General features: G+C 42.3%; 1 protein-coding gene across 1 annotated transcript in view; it reads left to right on the top strand.

Annotated features, from left to right (window-relative positions):
* The first annotated feature begins 13,225 nt into the window (after positions 1-13,225).
* MAN1A2 (mannosidase alpha class 1A member 2) overlaps positions 13,226-17,313 on the top strand; it is a 136,853-nt gene continuing 132,765 nt past the window's right edge. The window contains exon 1 of the mRNA XM_052701638.1: positions 13,226-13,589. Within this exon, the coding sequence (XP_052557598.1) occupies positions 13,282-13,589 (308 nt within the window). The 5' untranslated portion in view covers positions 13,226-13,281. The remainder of the gene's footprint in view (positions 13,590-17,313) is intronic.

Below are 17,313 nucleotides of genomic sequence, written 5' to 3'. Positions count from 1 at the left end.
TGCGATGTGATGGGATGGCTCTATGACTGGAATGTAGGAACAGATGGGCATAAACTCTTTAGGAAAGCCAGGCAGGGGAAAAAGGGAAGGGGGTACTGCTCTCTACATCAACAATCATGTGGAGCCTGTGGAGCTCCACCTGGGGATAGATGAGGAGCTGACAGAGAGCTTATGGGTGAGGGTTAAAGGAAAGGCAGAAGAAGGAAAACGTTGTAGTGAATCTGCTACAGGCTACCTGACCAGGAAGACTGTGTGGACGAGGCCCTGTATAAACACGTAGGAGCAGCTTCACATTCACAAAACATGGTCCTCAGGGAGCACTTCAACCACCTTGGTATCTGTTGGAGAGACAACACAACTGGGCACCAGAAATCCAAGAGGTTTCTGGAATATGTTGATCATAACATCCTCTTCCAGGTGGCACAGGAAACCCTGAGAAAAGGTGCTATGTTGGACCTTGTCCTCACCAACGAGGAGGGGATGCTGAGTAAAATGAAGCTCAAGAGCAGCTTTAGTTGTAGTGACCATGAAATGGTGGAGTTCAAGATCCTTAGGGCATCAAAGAGGGTGTACAACAAATTTGCTACTCTGGACTTCGGAAGAGCACATATGGAACTGCTCAGGAAACTGCTTGAAAGGGTGACATGGGAGAAAGCCCTGGAGGGAAGAGGGGCTCAAGAAAGCTGGTCAGTATTCAAGGACCATCTCCTCCAAGCCCAGAAGCAGTGCATCTTGACAAAAAGAAGGCAGGCAAGAATGCCAGGAGGTCTCCATAGATCAACAAGTTGCTCCTGGACTTACTTAAGTGAAAAAGTGTGGAAGCAGGAATGGAATTTGGCAGAGCAGCCAGGGATCAGGTTAGAAAAGGTAAAATCCTGACAGAATTAAATCTAGACAGGGACATAAAAGGGAACAAGAAGAAATTCTACAAATATATCAGTGATAAAAGGAAGTTCATTGCAAGATGAAGGTTGCTAAGTTGGAAGTTGGTGGTTGTTTAGATATGCTGGTTGTATCTAGTATGGCCAAGCACAGGAGAATCCCAAGCACGGGCAGCTTCAAAAGCGGAAATTTATCAAACCTCAAGTAAGTTACAAACAGAATCAATTGGGAAAATATGCCTGGGCAGAACAATCTATGTGGAAAAGAGTAGCTCCTTAGGAGAGTTTATTAGCTAGCCAAAAGCCAAGGAAAAGAATTTTGGCCATACTGTTTTCAGTGGCTAAGAGAAAGACACCATTAGAAATAAATAAGCAATTTATAACAAATAATAAAATTGGAAATGGATCACAATAATGATGAATGAAGAGCCACAAATCTTGGAAAACTGATAAGGGAGAATAAAACTGCCAGAGAATGAGGTCTGTGGTTATAAGGTCTGAAGACAATATCAAGATATTTGAGATTAGTATGAATTTGAATGCATGCACATACTCAGAAATGTTTTGCTATGACTAGAAGAGATGATAAAATTGCCTTTAGTGATGCAGAAGAGACAGAATAAAAATTTCCTTACTAAATTTGGAAGAAAGCAGTGTAATATATGTATTTTAAATCTGACTGATGAACTAATCATTGAGGCATTGAAAACTGCTACTAACATTTTAAAATCTACTGGCTCAAATTATTTGCACTTAAGAGTCATAAAAGAACTAACAGGGGTTCAGAATTCACCTCTCCCAATTTTTAACAAACCTTGGAATGATGGAAAATGAACAGAAAACCAATTCTCTGTGATGGTGCTGCATTAATAACCAAAAAGAGTGAGAATTATACCAATAAGTATAAATTTGTTAACATGATTCAGTTCTAGTGAAATAAGGGAAATGTTTTTAACTGTTTACTTGAGAAGGACCTGAAGGGTATGGTTGTGATTAATGCCAATGCATGTATTTAGGGATATCAGTAAGATAGAGTGCTTGTTCTGGAAAGACTGCAGGTTACACTGATAAAGACAACAATATTGACATAATCTCTATAAATTTTTATGAGGCAGATACTTTAATTCCTCATCACGCTGTTCAAAATTATAAAGTATCCAAAGACTCTAATTCAAAGTGGCAGGAAAAAAGAACTACAGCTTCCTCTGGAAATTGCCAGCTTTCTTAGCAAAAGGGTGGGAGGCTTTGGCTGATAGTACACGCTCAAAAACAAGTAGCCTGGGGAAAGTGCAAATCTGGTGGTCCAGCAACCACAAGTGGCTTTTCTTAGATGTGAAAGCCTTGTTACCTCCTCCCTGACTGTGGAATCAGTGCACTGACAGCATGTACCTAGGAAGATATTTTCAAAGCCTTGTCACTTAATGAAGTCAGAAATTTTCAACTCCTTAAAGTTTGAGTCATTTTGAAGATAAGGTTGTAACAAACCAGGAATTTCCCCTGGTTTCCTGTTGAAAGAGGCTGTTTAATCTGTTTTTACTTAACAGAAGAAAACTGAGCAACTAAGTAAGGCTGGCAGGGGAAATTTTTTTTAAAGAGCAATTAGAGTAAATTATTGGTAATTGAAAACAAGGGATTAGAATTTTGTGCAGTCTAAACTCTATATAATCAGTACCGATTATAAAAAAATCCCCGTATTATGGCTATCACACCTTTTATTTAATCTCAACTTTTCAACCTCTTTTTTTTTTTTTTTTTTTTCTTTTTTTTTTTTTCTTTTCTTTTCTGACGTTGGCCTTTTTCTGAAGAAGGGCTTAATGTATCCACTCTGCAGCTTCCCACAGCCTGTGACCTGCAGCACTGTGTACAGGCAGGCTGAAGGGAATTTCTGAAGGATTTTTCAGAATGAATCTAGAGTGCTTTTTTTTTTAAGGTTCATTTCTCTTTTAGTAATGATAAAGAAGTTCCATGGCGGAGCATTTATTCTGACCCATGAGGAATGTGTCTTGATTTGTTTTCTGCCTGAAGACTGATGAAGCTGCTGGCATAGAATGTCAGTTGTTGGCCATGCTGGCAAAAAAAGGTATTTGTAGTTTTTAAGAACCACCATTAATCATCCTTCATGTCAGAGAATGAAGAGCGCAGCAGTGCCAGCATATTTCTAAGAAAAGAAGGAACACACAAAAAGGGAAACTGGACAGGAGGGCTGTCTGTGTGTACTAATCTACATAAATAACACATTTCTTCTACCTGTTGGTAATTAAAGAAATAGATAGGAAAAAACATAAAACCTATCATAGGCAGGAGGCACTGATCTACAACAAATGTTGCAGATATATGTATTAGTTACTATGGGATATCCGTGAGCAATGGATTCTTGAACTGCCATGGAGGAAAATTCAGCCAGAAATAAATCTCAAACTCTTCTCTTAGGAAATTAAAAAAAACCTGATAGTTTTAAAATTATATCTGAGCAAGAATGAATGGCTATATATTCATTCTTACAAATCCGATGTAGAAATTAGAAGATTTCTAAACACTGAAGAATGAATGTATGGAACATAGACGTAGGTGCAATCCAGCCTAAGCTACAGAGGAAGCTCAGAGAAAGTAGAAAATGTAGGCGTTGGCTATAGTAAGGTCATAAAATGGAGTGGATAAGTTGATAGGTTGACAAAATGGACTGAGAAAAATGATGTGTTGGGCAGGGTACTGCCCAACCGCGTTAGGTACAGGGTTTCTGCCCAACTTGCTCCTCAAAGTAAGAGCAGGCAGAGTAAGAGCAAGTGTCAGAGGAAACCCTGCCTGAGAATAGCCAACCAGGTACATGTGTCTGCACAGAAATGAAAAGGCTACAGAGTATTGCAGTATCTGCCAAACACATCAAAAGAACAAATCTTTAGTACAGTAAAAAAAAAAAAGCAACACAACAAACACCTGTAGTGTTTGTTAGTGTACAGTGTTCTCTAAGTAGTGTACAGTGATCTCTAAGGCCATCTGTAAATTTTCTTTTGGCGTCTCTTTCCTCTGAGTATAGCTTTACTGAATGGACCTAGCTTACTTTGATCTGGGTGTGGTAAGGAAGCTGACTTTAGAGTTTATGCACCTGCTCCCCCTAAGATTTTCAACCGAAGCTGCCTGGGCATCCGTCTCCTCCTCACCATTCCACCTTTTAACCTTTTCTTGTAAATGATGCTGCCCTGTTACTAAGGCCTGGAACTTCTCCATCGGTGTGGCATTTTACTCTTCGACATTTCATGCCTGTTCCATGTGTGAATAATTTTACTTTAGTTATTTATTTCTATTTCTGCTTCCACTTTCGCTAGCATTGCATCTGGTTTTTTTTTTTTTTTCATGTTAAGATATGAACTATTCATGCCTCTTTTAACTAGCTGTTCTCAGAAATTGCAGTTTCTTCCCTTATTCTTCTATGGAAGAGCTTCTTACAGTCATTTTGTCTTCAACCCAAGTATTTTCCTGCCTTGTGCCTATGACTTTGTGAACTAGTTCAGCTCACTACAGTTGCTGGGCTTTTGCTTGGCATTTGAACATTTTCAGGTTTTGCTGACATTGTTTGGCATGCTTATTTCCTTTGCTATTTCAGTTTCTGTAGTCTTTACTGATACACTCTAAAATTGGTTGCTTAGTATCACGTGATCCCTGCCTTTTAAATACCAGTGGGATTTTGATTCAGTGGTCCTTCAAGCAAAAAAAAGAGACCCTATGGAGTGGGGAAACATATTCTGCTTCTTTTTTTTCTGAATTCCTTCTGAAAAAATGGGTAGTATTTCTTGTTACGGACACAATGTTCTTCCTACCTTCATATTAGCATTTCAAAACAAAGTTCCCTTCTGTCTCTTGCACACAAAATGCAACCAATACTCTCCATACAAGTGCTGTTTCTTTAATCATCTTCCATTTTAAAAGCTCTGATGATTTTCATGTATGACACAAAGAGCTGATTGCATGTGAACTTTTACAAGATTTCTTCACCATCCCATCATTTTTAAAGTTGCCAGGTTATGCACACAGTGCTGCCACAGAGACCTTGAAACACAACATGTTTTCACTGTGTCTTTGTCTATACTGAGATCTGTCATTTTCACCCAACATCTTCCACTAACTTTGTTTTTTTTTTCTCTGTTCACTGGGACTTGTTATTTCCACCTTAGGGACTTGGTTGCATTGTAGTCCTATTAAGTACAAATTCTAGGTAAAAAGAAAAGTGCAAACAGTAAGCACAACACTCATGCTGTATCTTTCAGTCTGGCTTTAGTTTCTCCCTCTGTCCATGTGTAGGAAAATATACACAGAAACCTGCCAGGGGTTACTTTACTATCAGATGGAACATAAACTTCCACAGCAGCATTTATGGGGAGGCCGGATAGGCTCTCTGAGGCATGAAAGGACTGGCTGTAATGCTCTGAAGCTGTCCAAGTAAGATCAGCAATTTTTATGCATGCTTGAAAGGGAAGGGATGAAACTAGCTTCACTGCTCCTGAGGAGAGATGGCTCAGTGTTATCAGTTGTCACTCTGCGCACATGGATTTGTGTGTACTTCTGGAAGGGAAAAGAAAGAGAGTATGTCATCACAGTGAAGGTATATAATCACAGGAGAGAAATCTCCAGTCCAATCTATTGGCATTTGTATCAAGAGTGGCAACATTAGGCACCATGGCCATTAAAAGAAGCAGCAGAAACATCTTTCTTCTTCATCTTCCTCACTCGGACTCAATTACTATGTGTCTTTGTTCAGTCAGTTGAACCTTTCCTGGAAATGCTGGGTTCTCCGTGTACGTATGGCACTGATTCATACCTTAATAAAGGCAGAACAATCCAAAAGGTCAAGCTTACCGCTCACAGACATGAATGTTTATCTGGGAAATCCCAAGATAGCAGGGAGACCACACAGCTGGAACAGCATAGTTGGAACACAGATAGGGACCCGTGGGGATTTGTGATTAGGAAGTCTCATGTAGTTGGAATGGGATGGTGCTAGCACGTGCATGTGCATAAAGAATATCCTAACTGCTAACTAGAAGCTGCTTTGAACTACCACATAAGGTTTTTATTGGACAGATTTCGATCGCAGCTTCTGCAGAGAAGCCTTACAATGTTACCCCAATGTCTGGGTATGTTTGATTACAGCATAAGCTCAGCTCAGACATGGGAAAGGAAGAACATTTGACACCACGGGCTGGACAGTTTATAGGCCTTGGGGAGGAGGACAGGAGAGAAGCAGAATGTATTAGCTAAGTGATTGGGAGGATCATGGAAAAGTGTTTGGGACACTTTCTAACAAATCAAAAGAAGGCTGTGTGTCTGGCTTTCATAATCCTTCATGGAGATCAGTACCACTGGCTTGACTTTTAGCCTGAACAGAGATGGATGGCAAATCTCTGTATTACTGTTGCCAGTCATCATAGGCACCTGATGGCTTCACGGGGCAGCAAGGATGAGGACAGGACCTGGGAAACAGAAATGCATCCTTCTCTGCTGCACATGCCATTCTGAAGTCAGCTGGTTAAATGCAGAACATGTTGCCTAAGCACAGCATCTGTGCAAGTCATGTATCTGCCCTGTGTAGCTGTGACCAATACTCAAGCTTTTGGGGTTCATTTTGGCCTTCAGAACAAGGAAGCACATGAACTTCATATGGGATATGAGAAGGGATTCATAAGACAAGGAATAATTGCCTAAAACTTGAACACAGGAAGTTCTGTACTAACATGCAAAAGAACTTCTTTACATTAGGGCTGACAGAGCACTGGAACAGCTTGTCCAGAGAGGTTGCAATGTCTCTGTCTATGGAGATATTCAAGACCCTCCTGACTGTCTACCTGTGCAACCTGTTGTAGGGTACCTGCTTTATCAGGGGAGTTGGACTTGGCGATCTCTTGAGGCCCCTTCCAACCCCTGCAATACTGTGATTCTGTGATTTCATGCTAAATGACAGTGCCTGGTCAGTTTGCCTTCATGCCTTCTATGAAGGAAGATAATTCTATGATATGAAAGAAGATAATTAAGGAAGCTGATAAAAGGAGGAATAGCTCCATTAGTTTTACATCAAATTGTAAATTCTCCTCTAATAGCAGAAGTTTTCACTGTCTATCCTCAGACTCATTCTAATTCAGAAGCATTAGCTGAATGAGGACATTTTACCCAAAGCTTTGGTTTCCAAAGGACTGGTTCATTATAGTTCTAAGATTTGAATGTCCATCTCTTTCATGTTGCTTCTATTTCTAAAGAGAAACATCTTTTAATTACTCTTTTAGCATGCAATGAAGATAGTGTGGAGCTATCAACAAATGTCAAATGGAAATATATGCAGGGGACATTCAGTTTTCTGCATGTTTATGACTGACTTTCTTTCAATATATATATATGTATATTAATTTCAATATACATATATATAGAATAAAATCACTTGAAAGCAAGGAATGAAATTGGATCTCATTAAAAAGCGGAGTTAGTGAAATGGTGACAGATGGGTCATGCTGGGAAGAAGATCATTGAAAAAGACTGGGATAAGTTAGTGAGTTTGCAATTATAAAGCATGTGGCTTTGTAATTTCTAACCCCCAGTTCTGCAAAGCAATCAGTGCATTTGGATCCACGTATCTGCAGGGAGGCTCACTGAGACAAGCATGAAGGTCTGGATAGAGCAACAGGCACATGCAGCTATTCCAAAACATAGCTGTAAGGAAGAATCCCTCTTTTCTAGCCAAATTCTAATTCACCCTCTCCAGAATGGAAGAACACTTCACTATAAAATATAAAACTGCATTTCACACTCCCCTGTACCCACTAACAGATCTGGGCTAGAATTTTAAGTAAAAATATGAGCCTTTCAAACATGGTTTTTTTGATCTTCCACTGTTGAATATTGCCCATATCTCATTATGCCTCTGGCAATGAAAGACAGGTTTTTAATTATGTTTCTAAGGGGGTTCTGACTTTCTTTTACATACAATGTGGAAAATCTTTATCTTGACTTTAGTAACAAATTTGGCAACAGGAAACTCTAACCTATTTACTTAGAATACTCTCATCTCCATTATTGTAAAGATGTCTTAGTGATTCTATTTTTAGGACTGTGCAAATAGGGCATTAATCTTGCTTTGCTTTTAGAGCAGATTGTCTTTGAATGTAAAATGTCAGATGTGTGAGATTTGTGTCCATCTGCGCAATCAGCATGATTTTTATTTCCAGAGATTGCTTCAGTCATCGAGTCCCATCATCTGCAAACCCAGGGCACCATGCAGATGATGCATGTAAGTCATTATACATTTTCTTCCATGTGTTTAACAAGCTCCAATAATTTTAGGATGTTTCTTCCATGGCACTCTATATGCAACCATTTGGTTTCAAGGTCCTGAAACAATGCATTTTCTGATACTTGTTTCTAAGTGTATTTGGAAAGCTTATTTTCACTTCCTCAGCCAAAGAATGGCACTGCTGCTGCTGATCCCAACTCGCACTCTGAGACCTCACATTTTCTTTTACAACCCAATATTTGTGCCAGATCTGTACCTCTGTTCAGGAGTTATTGTGCCAGAGTTCAGTTTTCATAGCTGCAGATTTACTGGCAGAGTGTAAAGATCTTGCATGGTTCCAAAATTCTTTTTTGATGTGCAAGTTTCTTCATGCCTTAGGGAAGCACAGAAGAAAGCAAGGGAGTACTTGATACAGTAGAAAATGTGTGCTGGAGGCTGATACTATAGGAGGAGCTGGCATCTTAATAGTGAATCAGAAATGCTAAGAGAGAAGGATGTCATGTCAGCAAAGAATGGGAGGATGAGAAGTTTGAAGTAAAACAGCAAAGACAATTGCATGCAAAAAAAGAAAAAAATCTTTCTGTTAGCACTTTGAATGGAGCAGAAAAGTGCAAGACTGCCTTTGTGAGAAGCACACTCAAGGCCTATGGGGAAAAGTTTGGGTGAGGTGATGAAAGAGAAAAGCTGTGTCTTTGATATGTTACATAGAAAAAACTCAACAAGGTGTGATTCAGAGCATGGATATGAGGATATAGGGGCATTTCAGAGCAGAAGATCATGAATGGGCTATGAGCCTGAATTAAGAGAAAACTATATGCTCTACCTTGATCAAGTAAGGAAGTAGGAGAATAGGATTAGGGAAGTGTTAATCATCCTATAGCCACACTGAGGACAAACAAAGGCTAGCCTTCATCATGCAGGTATAAGGGTAAGTGGTGTTTAGAACAAAATGGGGTCTGAATTGAAGAGGTAGATTTGTGGAAAGACTATATAGAAATAACAGTAAAATATATATTTATGCACGTTCAACAGCACAGGGAGTATGCGTATAAAGAAAGATAATAGCCCAAACACAACATCCTGCGGAAAAGCTTGGCTGGAGTTTTTTCCAAAGCAATGATGATTGGAGGGATGAGATGAGAAATGTGAAAACAGAATCACAGGAACCATTAGAGACAAAATTTCACGAAAAGTCTGCTCTCTGGAGTCCAGTCACAGTCAGTTTGGATGCTATTTTGAGCTCTGTCAGATTGGCCACAGAACTTCGGGATCAGAGGAAAGCCTGAAAAATATTTGGGAAAAAGAAGCTTTGAAAATAATGACTGAAGACAGTGTGCCCAGATTGTGAGGCTTAACAGGACCTTTCTGACCATTTCAAGAGCAAGGAAAGAATATGAGAACATTGTCTGAGCCATCTGTACTGTCAAAGGAAAATCAGACTTATATTTTCTACCTTTAGGAAATGTGAACTATCCTATTAAGTCTCCAGAAATGTTGGCTTGAGGAAATTAAGTGACCTCAGTGCTGATGAGCAAGCATTTTTGTACTTCAAACTCCTGGTTACACAAGTAGTCAAAGATAACAAAGTGAATACTGGAAATTCCTGGTTCTTATGAAGACTTTTAAGTTTCAGCACAAGGCATTTATGAGAAAGTTCTGGGCATTTATGAAAAAACACAAATAGATGCAGAACCTATATATTGTATCACAAGCTTATGAAAACAACTAATTCAATATCATTCTATATTTAATGTTGTTCAGCTACAGACCAATGCTACTGCAGTGTGGAAAATCCCTGGCAGGTTTACAGGGATATGCATATTACCCAGTATGACAGAAACAAAGGATGAAAAACGACTTCTAGACTTTGGTGAGAGCAAGAAAGTAAAAGTATGCACAAAATTGAAGAAAAACTTCATCATAGTTTAGACACAGTTTAGACACAGATGCTTTAGAATTTGGAAAGGTCATCATAAACTCCGAAGCCTACAGAAATGTCATTTCCTCGCCATGAGCTAAACATGAAGAAACATTTTATAAAGAAATTGGAAGCTTCTGCTCAGTCTTTTAAAGACTACAAAGCAAAAGAAAAACTAGTAGCTGGCAGAGAAGATTGAAGTAAAGGCCAAAATGCTGGACAACAAAGGTCTTCATGGACTGATCTATTTTTTTCAGACTATAATAAGCAATTTAACAACTGAAGAGGGGAACATATGTGAAGATATATGGCTTCACCAGATCAAAGCTAGAAGACAGATGAAATGGCCAAAAGGCCAATTGAAACCTGTTGATCAACCACACTCATCCTGTATAACAACAAAAAAATGTTATCTTTAGATGCTGTGATAGTTGGAGTGCATCATTGTAGCTTTTACTGATCTTTTCATTTATGCTCTTTCTCTTGTATCTCTGTCTCTTCAATTTTTATTACCTCATAGCAGAATTTCACACTTTCTTCCCATTTTTGACTAGCATAAGATTAGTGACCAGAGTTCACCTGTCTGCTGCACGGATTTGTTATAGGTTCAGACAGTAAAAAACAGCAGAGAAAGCAAGAACATGAACTGATGGAAAAGTTTAGCTGGGTAAACATACTGGAAAGGCCATTCTCTATGGCACACTCTGCAAAAACTCTGCAGCAAGGTGTGGGTCAGAGCTTGGATGTGAGGACATAGGGAACTGACTTGAGAAGAAGAACTAGTCTCATGCAGAAGATGGCCTCCTTCACATTAATCAGTTAATTTCAGGTAATCTGAATGACAAGGTTTATCGATCTGGATATTTCTGACCCACGCTTATGCCACTACATCTGACCATTGCAGTTTTTCAATTAGCTGAGCTGCTTTCCTTGCCTGGAGTTGTCCCACCTCCTGTGGGATAATTTCCATGGTATACCAGACTGAGACCAGAAGCCGAGCATTATTGTTCATTAATGCAGCATGTCTTGCTTGACTTGGGATATTTTTTCATATGCCAACATAATTCCTCAACTTGGGATGCTGCTGCACACCAAAGTTTGAAGTCCTCTCCAGACCAGGTAACTGTACTTCTGCAGGCTGGGCCAGCCTCTCTGTCTCCTTGGCTGTGATTCAGCCCCTTTTGCTGAGCTCACTAAGCACAGCCCACTCAGCATAAACTGGAAATACTCAAGACTCCAGTGATCTTTGAAATCTAAAAACACCCTACTTTGAAAAGAGATGGAGTTGCACCTCATCTCCAAAAGTTATGGACTTGCTATTGCTCTTTTAGCTCCTCTGAATAAGGCCCTGCAGAGATCTTCTCCAGGCTTTTACCTCCCTATTGAGTTCTGCATGAAATCTTTCACAAGGAACTTGGATTTGTGCATGCATGCAGGCAGGGATGCATACCTGCACGGGGAAATAGGGTCATGTTTAGTATTTGTAGAAGATAACTCAGGTATATTTCCAATTTTGTTTCGGGAACTGAACGTTTTCCTTGCTAACTATATGGTTAAGTATTACAGTTGGTATTCCCATGTACAGAATCTTCATCTGATCCACAGATTATTACCTACAGAGGAGGTAATTTTATCATCTTTAAATGTTCTATTGTGGGTTTTGCAGGAAAAAAATATTTTGCATAGGAGCTGTCTGGCCAGTTTTGCAGAAAAGGACCTAAGAGTCCTGCTGGACACCAAGCTGAGCGTGAGCCAGGAATATGACCTCACTGCAAAGGCTAGTGGTTTTCTTGGCTGCTTGAGGCAGAGCACTGCCAGCAGGTCGAAGCAGGTGATCCCTCCCCTCTGTTCAGTGTTGGTGAGGCCACACCTGGAGTGCTGGATCCAGTTCTGGGTCCCCTGGTACAAAAGGGACATGGACATCCTCAAGAAGAGTCCAGAACAGAGCCACCAAGATGCTGAAGGGCCTGCAGCACCTCTCCTGTGGTAAGAGACTAAGAGAGGCTGTTCAGCCTGGAGGAGGCTCTGGAGTATCTCATCATCTACAAAGATCTGACAGGAGGATGCACAGAGGACAGATCCAGGTTCTTTTCAGTGTTGCTCCCTGCCAAGACACTGGGGCAATGTGCTCCTGCTGGGACACGGGAGGCTCCCTCTGAACGCCAGGAAGCACTTCTGTGCTGTGCAGATGATGGAGCACTGGCACAGGTTGCCCAGAGTGGCTGTGGGGTCTCCTCTTGGAGATCTCCAGAAGGCACCTGAAGGTGGGCCTGGGCACCTGTTGTGGGTGTCCCTGCTGGAGCACGGCGTGGGCCAGACTGTCCCACAGGGCTCTGCCAGCCCCAACCGTGTGACTGTAACTTTCTGCCCTCAGCAGAAACCTCAGCCCTCTCTCAGCACTCCTGCCCCACCATTCCCACTTGTCTGAAGCTTTCTAGTCTCTCGATGCGGCCCGGACAAAGGCGAACTCTGCCGCACACGCGCGGTGAGACACAAACACTCACACTCTGTGAGTCGCTATCCCAGAGACCATCAGAGACCCCCAAAAACCAACCGATCCCCGCACCCCACAGACAACCCCCCCAACACCAGACCCCGCCCGCCTCCTCTCCCTTCCCTTCGCTTCGCCTCCCCTCCCCTCCAGCCGAGGAGGCGGGCGGCGTTGGCCGGGACTTCCCGGAGTCCTCGCTTTCTTTATTGCGCTTGCGCCGCCTGCCGTCTTCGCGCAGGCGCAGGAGGGGCGTGGAGCGGGTCCGGAGTGCAATTGCGGCGACCGTACCGGCGCCGCTCGCCGTTCGCAGCGGGGCGGTGGGGATGAGCCTCTGCCCGGCCCGGTTCAGAAGGCGCGGGCAGAACGGCACCGCACGCCAGACCGGGCCCCTCGCAGCCCGCTCGCCGCCGCCAGCCCGGAGCGGGGTCGCCGCGGAGCTCGAGGAGCGGCGCTGAGCGGCGCTGAGCGGAACCGCCCGCTCGGGCCCTGTCGGGCGGCGGAGGAGCGGGAGCCGTCGGGGCGGCCAGGCCCTCGCTCCCCGCGCGGTAGTTGGTCGCGCTAGGGGGGCCGCGGCCCGGCGCCCGCGGGGAGGATGGTGAGGCCGGTGGCCGCCCCTGCGCCGGGCCGAGAGGCGACGGAGCCGAGGCGGGCCCGGGTCGGCCCCCGCCGGGGCTGAGGGGCTGCCGGGGCGCCCCGCAGCGCGGCCGTGAGCGGCAGGATGAGCGCTCCCGCCCTGCTGCCGCTGGCCGGGCGCAGGCTGCCCGCCCTCAACCTGGGCGCGTCGTCCTTCCCTCACCACAGGGCTACCCTGAGACTGTCGGAGAAATTCATCCTGCTCCTTATCCTGAGTGCCTTCATCACGCTGTGCTTCGGGGCGTTCTTCTTCCTGCCAGACTCCTCGAAGCACAAACGCTTTGACCTGGGGCTGGAGGACGTGCTCATCCCTCACGTGGACACCAGCAAGGGGGGCAAGCACCTGGGAGGCTTCCTGATCCACGGGCAGGGGCACGACGAGCACCGGCACAGGTGGGTGCCCGCGGGTTGCGGGGCTGGGCTGGGGGAGACCGCGGTACGGAGGGCTCCGGCTGTGGGCTTCTCATGTTCTTTACGCCTTCTCCTCTGAGAACGAAGTCCTCTTTTGTTTGGCGGATGGAAAAGTTAGGGCTGCTTATCGTGACTGGCGAGACTGTCGGGCTGTCAGCTGGAGACGTTTCGTCGATGTGGCTGTGAAAAGTAAGAGCCTTTCACATGTTTCCTGTGTCTTCTCAGCATGTAGTTTCTTAGTGCTATTCTGTCTGCCCTTATGTTCTCTGGATGAATGCAAACATATCTTTTTTTTTTCTTTTTTTTTTTTTTCCTCAAGGTGGTTTAAATTGTAGCCTGGCTAGTGAGGGCTGCAAGGATCTGAGCTCTTCTGCAGTGCCAGTGGTTATTTTCTCACTCTGGACCAGTAGTATCAGTCATGGGGGAAAATGTGTTTGTGTGTGGGGGAGTTACATTATGGTATTCGGAAAGGTAACTTATGTGACTTCAAAACTGCTTCATCTTTTCAATAAGTTTTACTTGCTTGCTCAACACATCAGCTTGTTGGTGGATAGTATAAATTGAAAAAAATCTGGTAAAGCCTCAGAGCTTCTGATTGAAATCTATCAACCTATGGTATGCAGGAGGATATTGAGATAGCGTAGAAGGCATAGCCATCTTTTTTGGCCCTTAAAATCCACTGTTATAATGTTATTCCAAGCAGTTGGAGATGTCTGCAGTTGAGTCTTCTTAATTGTGTTAGTATGAAGAAATCAGAAATAAAATAGTAGTTAACAGTACCAATGATCAACAGCATCCTGGTGGTAGCTTTTTGGGGCCACCTGAGGCTGCGTGCAGTGCAAATGTCTCAGTGTTCAAGACTGAGTTATGTGAAGCTGTCTTCAAAGCTGAGATTTCAAAACTTAAATGCGTGGTTTGCAGTATATTTGCTTCTAATACACTTTAATTGCTTAAATCACACCTTTGTGTAAGATCTCTCCTTATGCTAAGGGTGTGTAAAATATGGTAGCAATGGGTGATAGAGTATCTGCTTTTCAGTATTTCAATATAGTGGAATTTAAGGAAATGTTACTTATGCTGATAGTATTCTTTCGAGAATTATTTAAAATAAATCCAGTTGACATGATATTAGAATTTCTTGAAAGTTATTTTTGTAGATTAAAAGGGAGGGGTGTGATTGCCTCTTATTGAGAAAGGTCTACCTGAATGCTGTGATATTTTTCCTCATGCTACCTCTGCTGTTGGATGTCAGAGTTTATCATGAGCTCTTTCTTGCCGACTGAAAGGATATGGATGCTTAAAATTTAACAAGAACCTCTTTTGTATGTGATGTTAATTGTTGGTACGGTTAAATGTTGCACAAACCGTGGGCTTTAGTGGTCTCTAAATATACTGTTGAAGTTCTCATCTTTCACTGTTTTTTTTTCTAGTGATCTCATTTCTTAGTTTCCCCAGTCACGCTAGCACATACTGTCAAAATCAAATTTTAAAATAGAAGATGAAACAAAACGGTCAAAATTAGATTTTGAAATAGATGACAGATTAAATAAAAACGAATTCAGCAGCAGTTTTCCAAACTCCAGCTGTGGCTGTTGTATCTTATGTTGCCCAGTAGATGGGCCATAGAAAAAGGAGTTTGTTAATGCTGGCAGTTCTGAAGTGATGCTCCAGATTAACCTACTTATGTGGATTCTTTTCAGGGTAGCTTTTTAAGTGTGATTACTGACACTGTGAGAATATACAAGTTTTATTTCACAGATAGATAAACAAAATGTGCTTAGCTCTGGTAATAAGTTAAAAAACAGAGTCCAAATAAACATTAAAAGCAGTGGTTACTGTGTCATTGGTAGACTCCTCCTATAGTTCCTCTATAAGCTGTGAATATGTACTTTTCCCCACCCCCATCCAGAGTTGTCTCTGTCATGTGCAGGTTTTATGACTGCCTTTTGTGTTGCAATTGAGCAAAAATAGGTGCTATTCCTATTATTTAAGACCTGCAAGCCACTAGAAAACGTTAAGCATATCTTAACTGCTTAGAAATGCTTCCTACTTGCAGGACGCAGTGGGAACACTGCGTTTAGAGATTAGGTTATGTACTTTCCTTCTGGAGCAACTTCATTGGCTTGTTACCTGATAGTGTTATCAATAGATATTTGCTTGTGTGGGGTTGGCATGGTGACTGTTGTCCTGTAAAGCAACGCAATTGCCTGCTGACGTTTTCAGTGTTTACGTACTGCACCTGGATCCTAGGAATCTTGACAGTGTTCTTAGAAAGCAAAGGATCTTTTAGATAACTTAGTTCGGGATGAAGAACTTTGTTCAGCTTACCATCCAGGAGTAAAGCCAAACATCAACTTCTCTGTAGGTGTTACTTTTTGGATGGTACCAGGGAGTTGAAGCAAAAGATCAAGGTAAAATAACCTACTGGATTACTGCTCAATGTGTGCTCTGTAATGTAAAGCGTAATAATAAATTGATAACCTTTTTGCAAGAGCTGTGGGACTTGAGAAGGAACCGGATTAAGTGTCATTTATATGAGGTATGCACTTTATCATGAAGTGACAGGTGTGTTTGTTTAGTGGTTAAGGAAAGTTTATTTGGTGACAGTTGGTATTGATGCAACTGATATTTTTGGGTGTTGGAAGGACTGCAAGCTGGTGCTCATTTTTAGCTATATATTTCAGGGGAAGCTCTTTGCGTGTTCTTCCAGGCTAATATGTAGGGATATTGGAAAGGTTTGCATTGCAAGATCGTGCCCTGGAGAGGAAATGATGAGGACTTCTGAAGTTAAGCACATGCCTGTGCTTCTTAAAAATCCCCTTCATTTCCCCCGGATGAATTTCTCTCTGTTTCAAGTAGGATATTGCAGAAGTTCCGGAATCAGAGAGGTACAGCATTGAAGAAAACGACATCTTTGCCAGACAAACTTCTGTCATTCAAAATTTGGGAGAAATGATGGCTGTTTAACACCACGTGGCAAACTTATACATCTTCCTTGACACGCACACAAAAAAAACCCTCCACCAAAAAATAACAATAAAAAAACCCCAACAAATGTTTAAGTTGCTTCTCACTTAACAGTTTCTTTCCCACTATTTTAGGTAATTTATTCTTCAGTGCTGTCTGAAAAATAGCTAAAAACTAAAACATTATAGTTTCTTGGCATTAATGTAAACAAATGAGAATGCAGAGACCCTGTGATCTAAATATATTATATATTTAATCATAGAATCACAAGGTTGGAAATGACCTACAAGATCATCTAGTCCAACTGTCTCCTCATCACCATTGCCACAACTAAGAAAAAGTTCATCTTTAATAAGAAATTTGCAAAGCCTGTGTGTTGAGCTGATAAGTTGCTGTGTATTGCTTCAAGTCATGATTCCCGCCTGTGCTTAAAAGTAAGGATTGCTCTCTTGTCAGCAGCCTGATAACAGGTGCCAGTAACGCAGCTGACCACTGCTCTGCCTTGGCCTTGCTGTGTGAGTGGGTACACATCAGTCTAAATCCCACCTGTGACACTGCTCCTATGAAGCTAAGGTATATTGGCTTGTGTGTTACACAGAAGTGATAAGCTCAGCAGTTTGATGTGGCCAACAGTGGGTCAGCAGCTGGGTGGCAGTAGTTTTAAAAGCATTCTTTCAGTTCTTTGTTTTAAACTAAGACAGAAGGTTTAGGGTAGATATTAGGAGCAAGTTCTTTGCAC

This window comes from Tympanuchus pallidicinctus, unplaced genomic scaffold, assembly GCF_026119805.1.
Source record: "Tympanuchus pallidicinctus isolate F22 unplaced genomic scaffold, pur_lepc_1.0 scaffold40, whole genome shotgun sequence".
NCBI lineage: Eukaryota > Metazoa > Chordata > Aves > Galliformes > Phasianidae > Tympanuchus > Tympanuchus pallidicinctus.
Note: the sequence above shows the minus strand (reverse complement) of the source record. Positions and strands in the feature narration are given on the sequence as shown.